Genomic DNA, 21,743 nt, shown 5'->3' on the forward strand with positions numbered 1-21,743 from the left:
TTCCACAAACCACACTCCCTTCTAGCACTGATGATGTTCCCTAGTTGGGTCATGAAATGTCTGCAAGAAAACCACCCAGCTCAGAGAGCACCAAGGACCCCACAGTCCTTTTTCTTCTTCCTCCTCCTCCTCCTCCTCCTCCTCCTCCTCCTCCTCCTCCTCCTCCTCCTCCTCCTCTTCCACAAACCACACTCCCTTCTAGCACCGATATTGTTACCTAGTTGGGTCATGAAACGTCTGCAAGAAAAGCATCAATCTCAGAGAACACCAAGGACCCCACAGTCTTCCTCCCCCTCCCCCTCCCCCCCTTTGATTAGAGTTATGGATTAAGTCAGAATAGCAGAATAACAGAACCACCAAGTTGGTAGGGACCGTAGAGATCTTCTAGACCTTATACTATTGTGGAGAGATTCCAGCCTCTTCTTGAAAACCTCCCGGGTTGGAGCACCCACAACCTCTGGAGGCAAAAGCCGTTCCGAGTCATTAAATTGCTCTCTGGTGCATCCCAGTTGTGTTCACTCACTGTCGGACTGGGGCTGTTGCTGGATCTTTTTCAGTGCTTGGCTGAAAGACGGCGTGGATCCCGTGATCGGGGCCTTGGGTCGGCGGGCTGCGGCCTTAACCGGCCTGAGTATCCAGCACCCTTACGCAGAATACCTCCAGGTGGTCAACTACGGGTTGGGAGGCCACTACGAGCCCCACTTCGACCATGCGACGGTGAGTTCAACCTGTTGCAAACCGCTTGCCTGTGAAAACAGCCTTTCCCTCTTCAGATGCAAAAATAGCCAGGCTTGATTTATAACCAAAGATTTTCCCGAAAAGGGAAGAAGAAAAAGGAAGGCCAGCGGGCTGTAAAAAACAGAAAGATATCAGGAAGCGCCAGGCTAGGAACCAGGTGACTCGAGAGTTCTAGTTCTGCATTAAGCATGAAAGCCAGCTGGAGGAGTTTGGGTCAATCACTAGGAGGTGGTGAGTTCTAGTTTTGCCTTAGGCATGAAAGCCAGCTGGGTGACTTTGGGCCAATCATCTTGAGGTGCTGTGTTTTAGTCCTGCCTTAGGCATGAAAGTGGATTGAGTGACTTTGGGCTAATCACCAGGAGGTGGGGAGTTCTAGTCCCACCTTAGGCATCAAAGCTGGCTGTGTAACTTTTGGCCCAATTACACGAGGTGCTGAGTTCTAGTCCCGCCTTAGGAATAAAAGCTGGCTGTGTGACTTAGGGCCAATCACCAGGAGATGGGGAGTTCTAGTCCCGCCTTAGGCATGAAAGCCAGCTGGGTGACTTTGGGCCAGTCCCTCTCTCTCAGCCCAACCTCTCAAGGTTGTTGTGGGGAAAATAGGAGGAAGAAAGCATATTGTGTATGTTCGTTACCTTAATTATTTATAATAATAATAATAAAGGTGGGATTAAAAAAAATAATGGCTATGTTGAGAATTGACCCATGTAGACAAACAATACAAGCATTGTAAACTCCATTGAATGGCTGATCTTGCAACAAGCTGCTCCCAATCAAAAAAAATCTCATTTTTGTTCCCCTTCTGATTCAGTCCAGAAAAAGCCCCCTGTATCGGATGAAATCTGGAAATCGAATAGCTACATTGATGATCTATGTGAGGTTTTAATCTATTTTTCTTTCTTTCTTTCTCCGGTATCTGTAGCAGACTGAGGGGTGCAAGAGATTGCTGAGGGGAAGGCCCACCTTCACTCTGTCTCTCATCACTAATCTATTCTGTATTCCTATCCTATCCTATCCTATCCTATTCCATTCCACTCCATTCCATATTTCTATTCTATTCTATTCTATTCTATTCTATTCTATTCTATTCTATTCTATTCTATTCTATTCTATTCTATTCTATTCTATTCTATTCTTCCTTATTCTAATCCTTATTCTATTCTATTCTATTCCTTATTCTATTATTCTATTCTATTCTATTCTATTCTATTCTATTCTATTCTATTCTATTCTATTCTATTCTATTCTATTCTATTCTTATTCTATTCCATTCCATTCCATTCTAATTCCATTCCATATTTTCTATTCTATTCTATTCTATTCTATTCTATTCTATTCTATTCTATTCTATTCTATTCTATTCTATTCTAATCCTTATTCTATTCTATTCCATTCCATTCCATTCCATTCCATTCCATTCCATATTTTCTATTCCATTCCATTCCATTCTATTCTATTCTATTCTATTCTATTCTATTCTATTCTATTCTATTCTATTCTATTCTATTCTATTCTATTCTATTCTATTCTATTCTATTCTATTCTATTCTATTCTATTCTATTCTATTCTATTCTATTCTATTCTATTCTATTCTATTCTATTCCATTCCATTCCATTCCATTCCATTCTATTCCATTCCATTCCATTCCATTCCATATTTTCTATTCTATTCCATTCCATTCAATTCCGTATTTCTATTCTGTTCTGTTCTATTCTATTCATATACTTTGAAAGGTGTTTGGGGACCCCCTGATATGAACAAACCCCCTACTGTAATTAATGTTGATTGTGTTAACATACAACCCAGCCACCCCAACAAGGGCTACTGAGACTAGAATTGTGAATTAGAGCTAGTAGTTGTGGGGACTCCATCACGGGAGCTTTTCAATGAAGATTGGGCAACCATTTGCCTGGAATGGTATGGGAACTCCTGGCTTGGGCAGGGGGCTGGACTAGAAGACCTCCAAGGTCCCTTCTAGTTATTCTAGGATTCATCCTTTCTGTTGCCTCTTTTTGCTTAGTTAAGTTCAGTAGAAGCCGGAGGATCGACTGCCTTCATTTATGCAAATCTGAGCGTGCCGGTTGTGAAGGTAGGAATTTCCCCTCCCAGCCGGTTTTCTTTCCGACGAGTCAAAACCCAACTTTGTTCTCAGATCTGCTTCCTGGCAAAAATGTCCCTATCACAAACAGCCAAATCATTTGTTTGTTGGTTCACTTGTGCATTGATTCATTCACTCAATTACTCATTTATGCATTCATTCCCTCATTCTTTGCTCATTCATTCACTCATTCACTCTCACTCACTTATTCACTGATTCACTCACTCATTCACTCATTCTTTGCTCATTCATTCTCACTCCCATTCACTTATTCACTAATTCATTCACTCATTCATGCATTCACTAATTCATTCATTCCCATTCTTTGCTCATTCACTCTCATTCACTTATTCACTAATTCATTTATTCACTCTCATTCACACAGTCACTAATTCATTCGCTCATTCATTTACTCTCATTCAGGCACACATTAATTCATTCTGCTCCTTCATTCACTCACTCATTCACTAATTCATTCACTCTCATTCATTTACTCATTCGCACATTCACTAATTCACATGCATTCGCTCATTCTTTGCTCATTCACTAATTCACTCATTTATTCATTCACTCACTCACTCATTCCCCAAGTCTCTCATTAATTCATTCTCATTCTCTGCTCATTCATTCACTCTCACTCTTTCATTCAATTATTCACTAATTCACTCACTCATTCTTTGCTCATTCATTCATGCATTCACTAATTCATTCATTCACTCATCTTATTCACTAATTCACTCTTTCACACACTAATTTACTCATTCTTTGCTCATTCATGCATTCACTAATTCACTCATTTATTCATTAACTCACTCACTCATTCCCCAAGTCTCTCATTAATTCATTCTTTGCTTATTCATTCACTCACTCATTCACGCATTCACACCCATTCTTTGCTCATTCATTCACTCTTTCACTTATTCACTAATTCATTCACTCATTCATTCATGCATTCACTCATTCTTTGCTCATTCATTCACTCATTCATGCATTCACTAATTCACTCATTCATTCATTCTTTGCTCATTCATTCACTCACTTATTCACTAATTCATTCACTCTCATTCATGCATTTACTAATTTACTAATTCATTCATTCACTCTCATCTTATTCACTCATTCATTCACTCATTCATGCATTCACTAATTCACTCATTTATTCATTCACTCATTCCCCAAGTCTCTCATTAATTCATTCACTCACTCATTGATTCTCTTATTCATTCACTCTCATTCATTTACTCACTCATTCATGCATTCACTCTCATTCTTCGCTCATTCACTCACTCATTCACTGATTCATTCATTTCATTCACGCGCTCAGTGTGCAGGCCGTCCATCTCCCCTGTAAGGTGACTCTTACCTTGACATTTTCCAACACCCCCCCTCCTCGTCCCCCCCACACGTGGCCTAGCCTGGGTTGGGGGCCACTCCCGTGTGGACAAATCCCACCCACCCACCCCCAGCCTCTTCCCTTCTGGTCTCTTTTGAAGAATGCGGCTCTTTTCTGGTGGAACCTGCGTAAGAACGGCCACGGGGACGAGGACACCCTCCACGCTGGATGCCCAGTCCTGGCCGGAGACAAGTGGGGTAAGCAAGTGGGGGTGGGGCTTTTCCCCCTAACCCCCCCAAGACCTGTCTTGCTGCAGCTACGGAGGAAACGCTGCAGATGGCAGGACTTTGCAAGCTCAGACGCCTTCTGATACTTTGCTGGGGAGGCTGGGGCCCAATAAAGCTTTGCCGGCGCAGGCGGTCCTGGACTTACGGCCACAACGGAGCCCCAAGTTTCTGTTGCTAAGCGAGACCTTGGTGAAGCGACTTTTTGCCCCATTTTCCCATCTTGCTTGCCACAGTTCTTAAGCGAGTCCCTGCAGCTGTTAATGTCCTGGTTCCGACAGATGAAACTCTTCAAAGAACTTCGAGGCGTTGTTTACCTTAAAGAATCTTTATTTGAGGAGCATAGCATCGGCACTAACACAGTCGAAGCCAAAATCTGGGTTCCCCTCCCCTGAGCACGTAGTATCAAAGCACAGTTCCCTCCTCCAATTAACAGTCATAAATCACATTCCCCAATTAGTTTGAAAGGCAGGCTTCCCCTCCAGTTCTCCAGCCCGCCAATTCTTTTATCACCTCTTATTTCAATAACCTTGGTTCTCACGCTAGGTTCAGCCTTGTTATGTCTAGCTAAACTCTCGTGCACCTTCCTCCCCCCAGCATCATTTAACTCTAACACTAAGAGTAATTCTTATCACTTAACAACCATCTCTCTTAGTGACAGAAATTTTGGGCGCAGTGTAAAGCCGAGGACTGCCTGTTATAACGATATAAAATTACACCTGGTGTAAATGATAATGAGGGCCGCTTTGCAAATGGGTGGGACGTATCCGCGCCTTCCTGATCCCTCGTGGGCCTCCTCTTTCTCTCCCCAGTGGCCAACAAGTGGTTCCACGAACACGGCCAGGAGTTCCACAGGCGGTGCAGCACCAACCCAGAGGACTAGCAACCCCCCGCCCCCCCAGGCGCTCCGCGAGGGCGTGAAAACAATGAGTATACGTCTTGCAGCTGGGTTGGGAATGCGCAGAGAAAATCTGAACATCTGGCAGATGCCTGGAGGCAGAGATGGCTGGGGGACCAGCCAGGCAGAGTCAAGGCGGGTCCGAGTTTTATTTATTTAACTTGAGGACTAGCAGGTTGGGGAAAAAAATAAAGTTTGGGCTGCCGGGGAGAAGCACACGCTTGGGTGTGCAAGGTCCCGGAAGTCTCCTTGCCACAATCGCTACAATCCCGAGATGAGGGATGAGAAGAGCCGAGGAGCTGTTGGGATATTATGGGATGTGGGCCCCAGTTGCGGAAGTGGGTAGAGTTAAGAGCTCGACTTACGACGGAGCCCCGGATTTTCATTGCTGAGCAAGACAGCTGTTAAAGTGAGTTGCGCTCCGTTTGACGGCCTTTTTTTTGTTAAGTGAGTTATGCAGAGAAGGGCACCTTGGTGGCCTCTGAGCTTGGTTGTTTTCTTGCAGACATTTTGTGACCCAGCTAGGGAACATCATCAGTGCAAACTCCCCAGCCTTCTAGCCCTGATGATGTTCCCTAGTTGGGTCATGAAACGTCTGCAAGGAAACCAACCAGCTCAGAGAGCAGCGAGGACCCCACAGTCCACTTCCTCCTCCTCCTCCACAAACCCCGCCCCCCTTCTAGCACTGATGATGTTCCCTAGTTGGGTCATGAAACGTCTGCAAGGAAACCACCCAGCTCAGAGAGCACCAGGGACCCCACAGTCTTTCCTTCCTTCCTTCCTTCCTTCCTTCCTTCCTCTTCCTCCTCCTCCCCCCCCTCCTAGCACTGATGATGTTCCCTAGTTGGGTCATGAAACGTCTGCAAGGAAACCACCCAGCTCAGAGAGCACCAGGGACCCCACAGTCTTTCCTTCCTTCCTTCCTTCCTTCCTTCCTCTTCCTCCTCCTCCCCCCCCTTCTAGTACTGATGATGTTCCCTAGTTGGGTCAGGAAATGTCTGCAAGAAAAGCACCCAGCTCAGAGGGCACCAAGGACCCCACAGTCCTCCTCCTCACACCCCTCCCTTCTAACACTGATGAGGTTCCCTAGTTGGGTCATGAAATGTTTGCAAGAAAACTACCAACTTCAGAGAGCACTGAAGGCCCCACAGTTCTCCTCCTCCTCCTCCTCTTCTACTCCACAAACTCCACTCCCTTCTAGCACTGATGATGTTCCCTAGTTGGGTCATGAAACGTCTGCAAGGAAACCAACCAGCTCAGAGACCACCAAGGACCCCACAGCCCTCCTCTTCCTCTTCTCTGCAGACCCCCCTCCCTTCTAGCACTGATGGATGTTTGGGTAACGAAGCGTCTGTAAGCAAATTAATGGGTCAACTTATTTCCTGTAGACTTATTATATATATTATATTATTAGCTGACATCGTATCGTCTGTAAGAGGGGGGGGGTCAACTTATTTTCCAAAGCACCGGCAGGCAGGGCAATGGATGGAAACTTAAGCAAGGAGAGAAGCAACCTGGAATTAAGGAGGAATTTCCCGACCGTGAGGACAATCATCCTTTGGAACAGCTTGCCACCAGAAGCTTCATCGCTGGCGTTTTTAAGAGACTGGGCCGTCGCTTCTCTACGTGGCTTGAGCAGGGGGCTGGACTAGAAGACCTCCAAGGTCCCTTCCAACTCCCGTTTTTTTCTCTTATTCTGAACGATTTGCCTTCAGAAGTTGTGGCCGCTCCATCACTGGAGGTTTTGAAGAAGAGACTTGGACACTCACCGGTCTGAAATGATGTACGGTTTCCGGATTCAACAGGTGGACAAAAATGCCCCAATTCACTCTGAACATCTGGCTGGACCGTAATTTAAAAAAAAACACACAAACAAACAAACACCACCAAACCCACAGACTTAATTTGCAGATTCTTTTCCACTTTCTTTATTTGAATTCAACACATACCCCGGAAAAGAAAAAAAGAAAAAAGGTTTGGCCACCAGAAGTGAAGAACAGGAAAAAAAAGACTTTGGGAAGGTGTGTGTCTGTGTGTGTGTCTGCCACCAGCCCTGAATCGTGCCTCTTCAACAACACACAAACCCCCGATTTTTTTTCCCCCTCCTTCTTCCCAAACGAGGAAGCACAGCGTTGATGGGTTTGGAATGGGAAGGAGCTGTCGGGGCTGCGATGTAGGAAACATCTGGAAACCTTTTGTGGCTGCGAAAAATGCGGTTGCATTCCTGGATCTAGAAAGGGGGTGTGTGTTTGGGGGGGGGGGAAGAGACAGCTTGATGAAGGATTAGCAAATGATTAAGCAGCCAGAAATTCACCAGGGGCAGCTTCCATTCCTGCTCGTGTTGCGCCAGACTTCCTAATACAGCGTTGGTCAACCTGGGCGGCTTTAAGACGGGTGGACTTCAACTCCCAGAATTCCCCAGCCAGCTGGCTGGGGAATTCTGGGAGTTGAAGCCCACCCGTCTTAAAGCCGCCCAGGTTTACCCAACACTGCAGACCCAGAAAAAAAAAAGCAATTTGCAAGGAGAGGCCAGCCTGCCACTACCCCAGCCTGCCACTTTTCAAACGTGCTGGGCTTGCAACCAAATACGGTGGCTAGCAATTTTGGAAACTGCGCACCGGGTGCGTCTGGGCCAGGCGCCCCGTTCGGGAATGCCGTGCCCTTCATGCTTGGGACAATCCAACCGTGGCGGTCTAAAAAACGTGGCTACTTACAGACGAGCAGAGAGGGGGGCGAAGCAAGGAAGGTCTGCCGAGAATATATATATACTTTTTTCCAGGCCAACATCCACGATTGGCAGCCGGGGAGCGGTAAGGAAGAGACAAGCCAGGATCTGCGATGATCAAACTTGAAACTCGTTGTTTTTTTCTTTCTTTCCCCTTCTTTTCTTTCCGGGAAGGACAAAGGAACCAGGATGTAGTGTCGGCGGGGGGTGGGATGGGGGAATGGAAAGCCGAGTCGGAGATGCGATTTGTGTTGACGGGTTCGGAGACCGGATGACGGGAAGGAGACGGGACATGCCACGGGGCGTCCGATGTTGGTTTATTTACAAGAGGCGCAGAAGGGACCGTCCGGGGGTGGGTGGGTATTAACAAGCAGGAAAAACACTGCGAAGGAGCAGAAAAAAAAAAAGGGGGGGGGAATGTCAACCTCCAGCTCAGGTATCCGAATCAAAAGTCCAGGATTATTATTTTCATTTCCGTTCCCAATTCTGTCATTTTAATCTAGAAATATGTTCAGCTTTCTATATTACATAGCACCAACTCGCCATTTCCATATCAATCCAATCGGTGAAACCCAAAATCAAAGCATCATGTTTGCCCACCTCAAGCCCAAAGTCCAGAAGCGACTGCCGAGCGGTTGACACAAAAGTACTTGCGTCCTTTGTCTTTTTATCCCAAAAAAAAAAGTCGCTTTAGCCCTCTCTGCCAATTCCTTCGCCTTTCCCCCAGGCTGGGAAACACGGAGACATCCTTCCATCTTGGTACTTAGAGCAGTCTTGCTGCCCTCACCATATACAAAGTCAGAGTTGCAAAAATACACACACACCCCGCAAGTCTTTTTTCCATTAGAAAAAGTTTGAAAAAGTTTCCGGTTTATTATTTTCATTTCTGAAAGGCTTTACTGTTCATTGAATATATATGGCACGGTACAAGCGAAGGGAAAACTAAGTCTTAAAATCCCAAGGCTTCGCTCTGCAGCACAGAACCGTGACTTTCCCAACCAAACCCCACCACCCACCCACCCACCCACCCCAGATGCCCACGCAACTTTGGAAGATCATGATAGTGGCTGTGACTAGGGGGGCTTTCGCCCAGGTTCGCCTGGTGCGCCAGTTGCGGCCCTATCTGGACCGGGATGCCCTGTGTACGGTCACTCATGCGCTCGTGACCTCTCGTCTGGACTACTGCAACACTCTCTACATGGGGCTTCCCTTGAAGACCACTCGGAGGCTCCAGCTGGTACAGAATGCAGCCGCGAGAGTTGTCTTGGGAGTCTCCCGGTACTCCCATGTTACACCTTTGCTCCGCGAGCTGCATTGGCTACCAGTTGTCTTCCGGGTGAGGTTCAAGGTTTTGGTAATGGTTTTCAAGGCCCTACATGGCATGGGTCCGGAGTACCTCGGGGATCACCTGCTGCCGGCGTCAACTTCCCTCCGCCCTGTGCGTTCCCACAGAGAGGGCCTCCTCAGGGTGCCTCCAGTCAGGGAATGTCGGCTGGTGGCCCCCAGGGGGAGGGCCTTCTCTGTGGGTGCTCCGGCTTTATGGAATCAGCTGCCGGTTGAGCTCCGGATGGCACCCGACCTTCGCTCCTTCCGACGCGGCCTGAAGACCTACCTATTTGAGCAAGCCGGCCTGGCCTGATGGGGGATGTGCTGGGGTTTTTATTGGGGATTTTTAATATTATTCTACTGTTTTTAGCTCGGGCTCTTATTTAATTCTTTTTTTAATTTTTGTATTCTGTATTTTTTATGTGCCCTGTTCACCGCCCTGAGTCCTTCGGGAGAAGGGCGGTATACAAATCTAATAAATGAAATGAAAATGAAATGAAACTCATGCGAACAAATTCCCTTGGTTATGTGCGTTTTAAATGTGTCTTATGCAGTGCTTTTTTTTTTGTAAAAGGAAAAAGGTGCCGGAACTCACACAATGTCACACAACCCGCCTTGCCTACCCTACAAGGTTCCATCCAAAAAAAGGTGCCGGAACTCCGTTCTGAGCGTTCTATGAGAAAAAAAGCCCTGTATGTGTACACTTTGAGAGGAAGCCACTGCATTTCATTTTTAACGTGTGCCGCTGGGCCCACAGGGGAAAATAACAATAAAGATTATCTCAATCTAATTTGGGGAACCGTCTGCTCTCTTCTGCGCACTTGCCAGAAAGTCCTTGAAAGCCTTCCAGACTGCGGCCTCTCGGCAAACTTCCGTAGAACTGGAGAGGTTTCGTTTCTCTAACTATGCCGGCGGGTTATTCCCAGGGGAAGGGCGTTCTCTGTGGGCGCGCCGGCCCTATGGAACCAACTTCCCACGGAACTCAGGACTGCCCCCGACCTTCGCTCATTTCGCCGGGACTTGAAAACCTGGTTCTTCGAGCGGTTTGGCCCAGACTGAGGGGTTTTAATTTAATTTAATTTAATTGGGTTTTAGTTTAACTTCAGGGACTGTAATTTAATTATAGTTTTCACTGATTTTAATTTTTGTATGCTATGTATTTTAATTCTCTCTGTAAACCGCCCTGAGTCCTACGGGAATAGGGCGGTATATAAATTTAAATAATAAATAAATAAATAAATAAATAAATAAATAAATAAATAAATAAATAAATAAAACATTCAAAAAACAACACCCCCCCTTTACTCTTAATGGCAAGATGGAAACAAGGAGGCAGGTAGCTGCCAGAGTTTCACTCTTGACAGAGGAGGCGTAGTAGCTGCTCCACCTTGATTTAGGGTTCCCGTATTGCGTGACGACACCCACCGTGGGTTATAAATCGTCTTCGGCTTACGAGCGCAAATGAACCCCCAAAGCTTTCTGTGGGTGAGTGCGTTTTTGTGCTTAAGGCAGCTGTTCCACAGGTTTTGCCCCATTTTTACGACCGTTCTTGCTGCGCCTGTTAAGCGAAGCGCTGCAGCTGTGAAGTCACTAAGTGAATCTGGCTTCCCCAGTGACTTGTCGGAAGGTCGCAAGAGGGGATCACGTGAGCCCGGAGACGCAGTGACCGTCATAAGTGCGGGTCAGCTGTCAAGCCTCTGAATGGAAATCACGTGATCGCGGGGATGCTGGGACGGTTGTTTAAGTGTGAAAAATGGTCACAAGCATAACTCTGAACGGTTACTAAATGTAAGCCGAGGACTATTTGTACAGCTCTTCGCACCAGCTCATCCCTCCAAGCTCCCCTCTTTATTTTGGGGGTGGCGATTTCCAGATTTCGCCCCTCCCATCCCAAACCTATTTGGGGGGCTCCCGACAGTGACCACAACCGCCGGCCTTACCATTGGAATCCACCGATGGGCTCTGTAAACCTGTGACGGATCAAGAACGTCGCCACGGCTTCCGCTACCTGAGAGAGAGAGAGAGATGGGGGGAGGGGCAGAGATGAAGGAGGCTCTCCCCCTTTCCTCGGGACAGACCCCCCCAACGTGGGACCCCTGCATTCTGCACCTTCCTTGCTCTCGCCCAAAGGGGCCACTCCCGCAAACCTGGTCCAACTCTGCCAGCTGAAGCACTGAGGGTGGTCTCCAGAGAACATCCAAGGGAATGAGAGGACGACGAGAGCTGGAAGGGACCCTGGAGGTCTTCTAGTCCAACCCCCTGCTCAGGCAGGAAGCCCTATGCATTTCCAGATAAAATGGTTGCCTAATCTCTCTTTAAAAACTTCCAGTGATGAGGCACCCACAATTTCTGGAGGCAGGTTGTTCCACTGGTTGATTGTTCTCACTGTCGGGAAATTCCTCCTTAGTTCCAGGTTGCTTCTCTCCTTGATGAGTTTCCATCCATTGCTTCTTGTCCTGCCTTCGGATGCTTTGGAGAATAGCTTGACTCCCTCTTTTTTGGGGCAGCCCCTGAGATACTAGAAGACTGCTATCACGTCTCCCCTCGTCCTTCTCTTCATTAAACTAGACAGACCCAGTTCCAGCCACCGTTCCTCGTTATGTTTTAGCCTCCGGTCCCCTGATCATCTTTGTTGCTCTTCTCTGCTCTCTTTCAAAGAGTCCCAACATCTTTTTTTTTACATCGTGGTGACCAAAACAACAGCCGTGCTGGTTAGGGAATTCTGGGGGCTGAGGGAAACCCCTGGGGGGAGGGGCAACTAGCTTAGGCTGCCCCCTTGAACAAGCCTGACATGGTAACCTAGATTCAGAATCAACACAGAGCTGGAAGGGACCTTGGAGGTCTTCTAGTCCATCCCCCTGCTCAAGCAGGGGACCCTAGACCATTCCAGACAAGGGGCTGTCCGGTCTCTTCTTAAAAGCCTCCAATGATGGAGAAGGAAGGAAGGAAGGAAGGAAGGAAGGAAGGAAGGAAGGAAGGATAACAGACTTGGAAGGGACCTTGGAGGTCTTCTAGTCCATCCCCCTGCTCAAGCAGGGGACCCTAGACCATTTCAGACAAATGGCTGCCTGGTCTCCAGTGATGGAGCCCCCACAACCTCTGCAAGCAAACCGTTCCACTGGTTAATTGTTCTGTCAGGAAGTTTCTCCTTAGTTCTAGGTTGCTTCTCTCCTTGACGAGTTTCCATCCGTTGCTTCTTGTCCTGCCTTCAGAAGGTGCTTTGGAGAATAGCTTGACTCCCTCTTCTTTGGGGCAGCCCCTGAGATATCGGGACGCTGCTATCCTGTCCACCCTGTTGGAGCACCCACAACCTCTGGAGGTTCCACTGGTTAATTGCCCTCGCTGAAGGCAAATAAGCGCGCTACTCACTTTCTCCGGAGCATCCTCATGGACCGCGTGGCCACACTGTGGGAGGACCTGGATCTGGAATTTCCCTGCAGGTGAGAGAAAAGAGAGCCAGGTTGGGCCAGGGGTTAAGGCAGGGGTCTTCAAACTTGGCCCTTTTATGACTTGTGAACTTCAACTCCCAGAATTCCTCAGCCAGACATTCTGGCTGAGGAATTCTGGGAGTTGAAGTCCACAAGTCATAAAAGGGCCCAGTTTGAAGACCCCCCCTGCTTGTGGACTTCAACTCCCAGAATTCCTCAGCCAGCCACGCTGCCTGAGGAACTCTGGGAGTTGAAGTCCACAAGTCATCAAAGGGCCAAGTTTGAAGACCCCTGGGTTAAGGCATTGGGCAAGAAACTGGGAAACGGTGAGTTCGAGTCCTGCCTTGGGCACAAAGCCCAGCTGGGAAATTTGGGGCCAGCTTCACCCGTTCAGCCCGGTAACTCTACCAACTGAAAAAAACAGCCTCGAAAACACCTTGCAGGGAAGATGGTTGGCATAAAAATTAAAATAATAAAATAAAATAATAAAAAATGAATTATAAAATATAAAAGAAATGAAAAAGAACAAAAGAGAAAAGGAAAAAAAAGGAAAGGAAAAAAAGAAACAATAAAATAATAATAAAAAAGAAAACATGAAATAAAAATACTGTAGTAAAATAAAAAATAAAACAAAACATAGACGAACCTAAAAATAATAAAAGGAAAAAGAAAAACAAAGAAAAACAAGAAAAAAATAAATAAATAAATGAAAATGTAAAAGAAAATAAAAAACAAAATACAGAAGAAAAGTAAGAAAAAAGTCCAAGTTAAAAGTTACGTAAAATAATAATAAAATAAAATGCATAAAAAAAATGAAACCATAAAATATAAAATAAAATACAAAATAACAAAATGAAATACAAAATGAAATAAATAAATAAAAAAACTGACCGACTGCAGGGACCGGCCCACAATTACGAACGACTCAAAAGCGTAAATAAAGGTGTTTAAAAAAAATTTTTTTTTTTTTTAAAAAATTACATTAAAATTAAATTAAAATTAAAAAAAGACACACGGAGACAGGGGATTCCCCTAAATCTGGGTGAATTCATGAATGAAATCGGTGAATTCACGAATCCTTGGTTAAAAAACGAAATCGGCAGCGATGAAGTTCACACGAGTGGCAGCAGAATTTAAAAAAATGGCCAGGTTAAGGAGAAGACGTGGCTTGGCGTAACAAACGTGTTGTCTCTTTGTGCCACCCAGAAGATTAGGGAGGGTCCCCTTTCGCCTGACGACGTGGCTATAAAAGGGCTGGTTTTTCTTTTTTAAAACTATCGGCGAGATAATTTTACCCAAATACCAAGCACCAAAGTTCAAAGGCGACGTGTAACGAATACCCACCAGGCGACCGTTATCGGTTGATAATGCGGCAAGACGCCGCAATGACGCACAAAAAAAAAAATCAAGAATCCAGGAGCCCCTTTTCTGACTAACCAACTTTATCGAACGTTGATGCCTCTTAATATTTATTTATTTATTTATTTATTTATTGATGGGATTTATATCCCGCCCTCTCTCCCGAAGGACTCAGGGCGGCTAACAACAAAACATATAATAAGTACAGAAATTAAGATAAAAAATAAAGTTAAAATCATCTGTGCAATAAATTAAAATTAAAAATTAAAAATAAATTAAAAATTGTAAATATAATTAAAATGCCTGTCAGTCCAGGTCAGCCAGGTGGAAAAGGAGTGCTTCCAACCTTGATTAGTTGGAAAAAGGCTACCAGACTCCTGATTTGGGGCTGCTACACGCTTACACGCCTCTGTTTCAACGTCTACCCGCGTTATAGCGCGCTTTAAAGTACACTCATTTGGGAAAACCAGGGCTTTCAGAGGCATCTTTTATCGTTTTGAGAATCCAGCAAATTCTTTTACGCTTATCGAATGAATGAAAAGCATGTTTTAAAAGGATGAATGAAAGGATGTTTTAAAAGGCTTGGCATCGGAGGTGTCTAGTCAGCAGGGGGTGAAAAAGAGTTCTTTTAAATGAAGCCTTCTTAAAACCGTTCCTGGATTGTAAAGCGGAGAATTTTTACCTTGCATTTGGCCAATAGTCAGATCTTTATCCAGTCTGTCAACACCTAGAAATGGATGGGGGGGGGGAAGGAAAGAGGGAAAGGCACCCATGTTAATCCGATGCTCTTGCCAAATTTTGAATTTATTCTTTACATTTCTGAATTCTCTAACAGTCAGTCTGTCTGTCTGTCTGTCTATCATCTCTCTATATCTCTGTCTCCTATCTCTTATCTCCCTGTCTCGCCCTGTTCATCCATCTTTCTCCGCTCAATATCCATTAATCCAGAGGCCTTCAAACTTCAAACTTGGCCCTTTTTATGACTAGTGGACTTCAACTCCCAGAATTCCTCAGCCAGGCATGCTGGTTGAGGAATTCTGGGAGTTGAAGAGCAGGGGTCTTCAAACTTGGCCCTTTTATGACTTGTGGACTTCAACTCCCAGAATCCCTCAGCGTGCCTGGCTGAGGATTCTGGGAGCTGAAGTCCACAAGTCATAAAAGGGCCAAGTTTGAAGACCCCTGCATTAATCTTTCTTTCTTTTTCTTTTCTTTCCTTTCTCTTTTCTTTTTCATTCTTTCTTTTCTTTCTCTCTTTCTCTGTTTCATTCTTTCTCTCTTTCTTCTTTCTATCTTTCCCCCCCTCTCTCTCTCCCTCTCTCTCTCTCTTTCTAACCCGTACATACCCACGTACAAGCCCATGGGCAAAATACAACGAAAAATTCCCGCTAGGAAGGTGTGTTAGATACGTTCGCCTCTTTGCATCGTTTGTCAAAATAACAAAGGTGGGATTGAAACAACTGCATCCATAAAATCATCATCAGGGCAGGCGACCGCCTTGAGGCTCTTCCATCCAGCTGGCAGACTCATGGGATGGATTTCTGGAAGGAGGAAGGAAAGAAAAGAGGGGGGGGGACACCCCCCGCCTACCTACCTGCTAAAAGCAGCAGTTTGGGAACAGGGCAATTGAGGAAGAGGTTAGAGAGGCCTCGGAACCAGCCATCCCAGTATCTCTCCGTTTTGGCCAGTTCGATCCGCCAAGTGTAGGCAACTTCTTTCTTGGTCTGGGGAGTTAAGAGAAAAAGGGAAACATTCAACAAACTCAAGAGGCCGAGAAGCCTCGTTGCTTACAAGCAGCGAACAGCAGGAATTACAAGGGGATGCAATTCACACAGATATATTTTATATAAGAGCCTTGGTGGAGCAGTGGGCTAATGCCTCCTTAAGTAACACCAGCTGCCTGCAATTAGTACAGGTTCGAGTCCCACCAGGCTCAAGGTTGACTCAGCCTTCCATCCTTCCCAGGTGGGTAAAATGAGGACCCAGATTGTTGGGGGCAATAAGCTGACTTTGTAATAATGCCGCTTGGGGTGTGTGTGAAAGCCCTAATAAGCAGGCATATACATAGAATGAAGGCTACTGCTAAGCTTGTAAGCCGCCCTGAGTCTTCGGAGAAGGGCGGGATATAAATGGAATTAAAATAAAAAAATAAATAAATATTTTTTGAGGGGTGGTGGTGTTAAAACCTATCCTGAAAAGAGCCTCAGTTCTGAATATACAGGAAGTCCTCACTTTAAGACAGTAGTAGTAGTAGTAGTAGTAGTAGTAGTAGTAGTAGTAATAATAATAATAATAATAATAATAATAATAATAATAATAATAATAATAATAATAATAATAATAATAATAAGAAGAAGAAGAAGAAGAAGAAGAAGAAGAAGAAGAAGAAGAAGAAGAAGAAGAAGAAGAAGAAGAAGAAGAAGAAGAAGATGATGTGGGAACATAGGGTAGAAAAAGTTGTCGAGAATGAGAGGGTGAAGATCTTGTGGGACTTCCGAATACAGACAGATCTCCATTTGGAACACAACACGCCGGATATCGCAGTCGTAGAGAACCGAAGCGTCCAGCTGATTGATATCGCTGTACCAGGAGATGCCAGAGTCGAAGAAAAAGAACTGGGAAAAATTACGAAATACCGCGACCTGGCCATCGAAACTGCGCGATTATGGATGAAACGCATAACGGGGACACCCATTGTCATCGGGGCACTGGGAACGATGTCCCAAAACTTTGCAAAACACATTAAGAAATTGCAGCTTCCTGCATTCACTCCAGCAAAGCTACAAAAAACTGCGCTACTCGGAACATCTTCCATTTTAAGGAGGTACCTGGATGATACCTAGGATGCTGGCAGCAGCCCGTGTCAACCATCAGTGCCAGTCAATTTGAGTGTTCAGTTGACTGAGGTTCATGTTTTATGAATAAAAGCTTTTTGGGTTAAAATTTGGTGGAACATTCAAAAGATTTTTAAGAGAAAGATAAAGTTCTCTCCACAATTGTTTCTATTGGGCATTGTTGTAGATTGTGATGTTAAAGAAACCAATTTGATGTTGAACTTGATAACAGCAGCACAGTTACTGGTGGGACAATACTGGAAGAAGGATAGTTTGCCTACAATAGAAGAATGGGTGTTTAAAGTATCGAATCTTGCAGAAATGTCTAAGATTTCTGCTTATTTGAAGGATCATTCACAAGAAAGATATATTTCAGTTTGGAGGAGATGGATAGATTATATTCAGAATAAATATGGGACTAAAAAGTTCCATTTAGCTTATGAGTAGATTTTAGAGGGATATTGTTATTAATTTTAGTGTTAGTACTTAGTATGTATCTATGTTAAAGGGGAGTTAAAGCACATTATGAATTTGGCTAATTTTATATTATGGATAATCTTTAGCTAGAATATGATTATTATAACTATACCCTGTATTTAGCTCTGGGAAGTGGGGGGGGGGAAGAGGGGTGGTTTGGGGTGGGTGGGATTTTGGGATGTATTGTAAAATTTTGTTTTTGTAAAACTCTTTAATAAAAAAAAGTTTTATAATAATAATAATAAGTAGTAGTAGCTGTTGTTGTTGGAAGGGACCTTGGAGGTCATCTAGTCCAACCCCCTACTCAGGCAGGAAACCCTGTATCATTTCAGACAAATGGCTGTCCAGTCTCTTCTTAAAAACTTCCAGTTTTAAAAACTTAAAAACCAGTTTAAAAACTTCCGCTTCATGGAGGCGGGTTGTTTCACTGGTTAATTGTTCTAACTGTCAGGAAGTTTCTCCTTAGTTCTAGGTTGCTTCATTTAGTGACCAAAGTTACGACGGCACTGGGAAAAGTGACTTAGGACCAGGTTTTCATGCTTAACGACCACTGCAGCACCCTCACGGTCACAAAATTCGGTTGCTAGGCAACAGACTCATAGTCATGACGGCTGCAGCATCCCGGAGTGTGTGTGTGTGTGTGTGTGTGTGTGTGTGTGTGTGTGTGACGTGAGCCCCTTTCGTGACCTTCTGGGCAAGCAAAGTTAATGGAGGAAGCTGGATTTGCTGAGCGACCGGGATGACTCATTTAAGAACGGCAGCGATTTGCCTCACGAAGGTGGACGCCAAAGTCGTTTCTCAGCAGCATAAATTTCAGGCTGGATTGGGGTCATAAGTTGAGGACTGCCTGTATTTATGACGGTTGCAGCGTGCGTGCGTGTGTGTGTGTGTGTGTGTGTGTGTGTGTGTGTGTCACGTGATCCCCTTTTGCAACCGTCTAAAAAGCGAAGCCAACAGGGAAGCTACGATTCATTTAACAATCGCGTGACTAACTTAACAACTGCGGGGATCTGCTTAGCAACGGTGAGGAGAGGAAGCTCGTAAAATGGGGCAAAACTCGCTTGACGACCGTCTCGTTTACCCACACAGACTTTTTGGGTTCAATGGCTGGTCGGAAGGTCACAAAAGGGGACGTCATGACCTTTTTTGTGTTCTTTCATTTAATGAGCTTGTAAAACGTAATAAAATTAAAGCAACGGTGCAAAGAGTTGACCGGTTGCCCAGAAAGCGATTATAAAATAGTATTATTAAGTGAACAAGGCTACAGTTATAAAGAAATTAAAAGAAAAATGGGTGGGAACTTAATGAAAGGTGGCATTTCTACCGCACGCTTTTCCCAAAAGGTTTCCAGAATTTTAGCCACTACTGCACACGCAGCATGAAATACACAGTCTCTTTATCATATTTTCCTGATAATATACCTAATAAAAATAGTTCCGGTTTAAAATCTACGTGTTTTCTGAACGTCTTTTCTAGGTAAATATGTATTTTTGTCCAACTTTGCCCCAATTTGGTAGTACGTGCCTGTTTTTTTTTATTGCACTTCCAACAGTTACTAGACATGTTTCTAAACATTTTAAATACGTTTTTAAACGTATTATTATTATTATTATTATTATTATTATTATTATTATTATTATTATTATTATTATTATTATTATTATTATTTATTATTATTATTATTATTATTATTATTATTATTATTAATTTTATTTATATTTTAAAACAATTTTATTTTAAAACAATCTCGCAGCTGGTAAGCGGCCATCCAGAAAACGTTTTATATACATGATTTTCCTTCTACGCGGTTGCCATTGTCAACTTATGATTCCTTTCCCCGAGGTTTTTTTCCTTTTTTTGCCATTTTTCTAATTCTACACTTGTGCCCAAAGCTTTTTTTTTTGCGCCGAGCGTCTGAATTTCGATCACGCTAAACCAACCGTTCTAAGTCGAGGACTGAGTGAACATGCAGAACGGCTCCTCCTAACACTGGCGTATATCTCAGCTCCAGAAAATTTTGCACGGGCTGCACAGGTAAATTGGACCAGATTTTTTTGGGGGGGGAGGGGGAAACGGGGCTGAAAAAAAATAAAAAGGCTACCCACTTCCACGCTGTCGTCTTTCTTCTTCTTGTTGAGCGATTGTCCGTCTTCGCCCTCCTCTTCTTCCTCTTCTTCTATAATCCCTTCCACGATGGCTTTGGAGTCTCCGGGGCTGGGGGCTTCCTCGCACCTGATTTGTTTCAAAGAAATGAGGTTTTAATTGAGACTTCGAGCTCAGAAAAAAGGAATAAAACTCCCGGCAAAGATTTTTACGGCTATAGGGGAAAGGAAAGTTAACAAGAGCTCGGAAGCTTCCCAAAGCAAATTCTCCCGGCCGACTTAATCATAATCATGATAGTAAAGTTGGAAGGGACCTTGGAGGTCATCTAGTCCAACCCCCTGCTCAGGCAGGAAACCCTATACCATTTCAGACAAATGGCTGTCCAGTCTCTTAGAGCAGAATAGAGTTGGAAGGGACCTTGGAGGTCATCTAGTCCAACCCCCTGCTCAGGCAGGAAACCTTATACCATTTCAGACAAATGGCTGTCCAGTCTCTTCTTAAAAACTTCCAGTGTTGGAGCATTCACCACTTCTGGAGGCAGGTTGTTCCACTGGTTAGTTGTTCTCACTGTCAGGAAGTTTCTCCTTAGTTCCAGGCTGCTTCTCTCCTTGGTGAGTTTCCATCCGTTGCTTCTTGTCCAGCCTTTTGGTGCTTTGGAGAAGAGCTTGACTCCCTCTTCTTTGGGGCAGCCCCTGAGATACTGGAACATGGCTATCCAGTCCCCCCTTGTCCTTCTCTTCATTAAACTACACATACCAAATTCCAGCAACCATTCCTTATATGTTTTAGCCTCCAGTCCCCTGATCCTCTTTGTTGCTCTTCTCTGCACTCTTTCCAGAGTCTCAACATCTTTTTTACATCGTGGTGACCAAAACTGGACGCAGTATTCCAGGTGTGGCCTTACCAAGGAATTGTAAAGTGGTATTAGTACTTCACTTGATCTTGATTCTCTCCCTCTGTTAATGCAGCCTAGCACTGTGTTGGCTTTTTTGGCAGCTGCAGCACACGGCTGGCTCATATTGAAGTGATTGTCTACTAGGACTCCGAGATCCCTCTCACAGTTACTACTATTGAGCAAGGTACCACCTATACTATACCTGTGCATTTGATTTTTCCTGCCTAAATGTAGAACCTTACTTTATTCACCACTGACTTAGCAGAGTTAGGAATCTTTTCCGCAGTGGATATTGCCCCTTCCTCCGTGCTTCCCGAGTCCCATCCCAGAAAGTCCAACTTAGGGACAACCAGGACCTGGATGACTGAGAAGCACCACGGACAATTAGGGACGCTCTTTGGGATGGAGCCCCGTCGAAGGTTGCGAGAGCACGAACGGATTTCCAGAAAACAGGGAAGACCACAGGAACCGTTTTTCGCTTGCGCTGGAGACGCAGAAAACAAAGACCCATCCCCAACGGCCTGCGCCAGTCTTCAAGGGACGCAGGGCGAGAAACCTCCGGCAGCCAAGCAGGCCCCACGCCCGTTGGCACCGCTCAGGCGGATCCTGAGGACACAGTTGAAACTCCAGGCGGCCTCAAGGACTCTAGGAAACAGGGGGTCTTCGAACTTGGCCCGTTGATGACTTGTGGACTTCAACTCCCAGAATCCCTCAGCCAGGCACGCGAAGACCGCTGCTCTAAAAGAATGCAAATGACCAGTTTTTCTGCAAGGAGGATCAATCCTTCCATTCCCTTCCATCCGGTCCGAGTGGAAGAAGCTTCTTGGATGAGAAGCAAAACGTCTTCAAAGGAAAGCAAGGAGGGGTCCAGTTGCCTCCTGAAAACAACCAAGCCCATAGAGCAGCAGGAGCGCTCCTCCTCCTCCTCCTCCTCCTCCTCCCCCTTCGTTTTCTCCTCCACTCCGCAAAGCCCCCTCCCTTCTAGCACTGAGGATGGCACCTAGTTGGGTCATGAAACGTCTGCAAGGAAACCACTAAGCTCAGAGAGCACCAAGGACCCCACAGTTCTCCTCCTCCTCCTCCGCTTCTCCTCTTCTTCTTCCTCTTCCTCCTCCTCCTCTTCGCAAACCCCCCCTCCCTTCTAGCACTGATGATGTTCCCTAGCTCGGTAATGAAACGTCTGCAAGAAAAGCACCCAGCTCAGAGAGCACCAAGGACCCCACAGTCTGTCCTTCCTTCCTTCCTTCCT

General features: G+C 45.2%; 2 protein-coding genes and 1 long non-coding RNA gene across 3 annotated transcripts in view; 1 reads left to right on the plus strand and 2 right to left on the minus strand.

Moving 5' to 3' along the window:
• P4HA3 (prolyl 4-hydroxylase subunit alpha 3) overlaps positions 1-6,212 on the plus strand; it is a 33,258-nt gene extending 27,046 nt beyond the window's left edge. The window contains exons 9-13 of the mRNA XM_081327844.1: positions 558-717; positions 1,547-1,609; positions 2,758-2,826; positions 4,329-4,425; positions 5,265-6,212. Of these exons, the coding sequence (XP_081183970.1) occupies positions 558-717; positions 1,547-1,609; positions 2,758-2,826; positions 4,329-4,425; positions 5,265-5,335 (460 nt within the window). The 3' untranslated portion in view covers positions 5,336-6,212. The remainder of the gene's footprint in view (positions 1-557; positions 718-1,546; positions 1,610-2,757; positions 2,827-4,328; positions 4,426-5,264) is intronic.
• The window catches only part of PPME1 (protein phosphatase methylesterase 1), a 46,624-nt gene continuing 25,055 nt past the window's right edge, over positions 175-21,743 (minus strand). The window contains exons 10-14 of the mRNA XM_081327909.1: positions 15,780-15,909; positions 14,871-14,915; positions 12,771-12,835; positions 11,342-11,409; positions 175-849 (exon numbers count right to left, since the gene is read on the minus strand). Coding sequence (XP_081184035.1) covers positions 690-849; positions 11,342-11,409; positions 12,771-12,835; positions 14,871-14,915; positions 15,780-15,909 — 468 coding nt within the window. The 3' untranslated portion in view covers positions 175-689. The remainder of the gene's footprint in view (positions 850-11,341; positions 11,410-12,770; positions 12,836-14,870; positions 14,916-15,779; positions 15,910-21,743) is intronic.
• LOC308668192 lies at positions 7,251-8,440 on the minus strand. The gene is made up of 2 exons (XR_014026454.1): positions 7,848-8,440; positions 7,251-7,733 (listed from the first exon to the last, which is right to left on the minus strand). It is a non-coding gene; the product is annotated as an uncharacterized lncRNA (long non-coding RNA).

The sequence above is a fragment of the Vipera berus genome (genome assembly GCF_964194415.1).
Source record: "Vipera berus genome assembly, chromosome: 4".
NCBI classification, from domain to species: Eukaryota; Metazoa; Chordata; class Lepidosauria; order Squamata; family Viperidae; genus Vipera; species Vipera berus.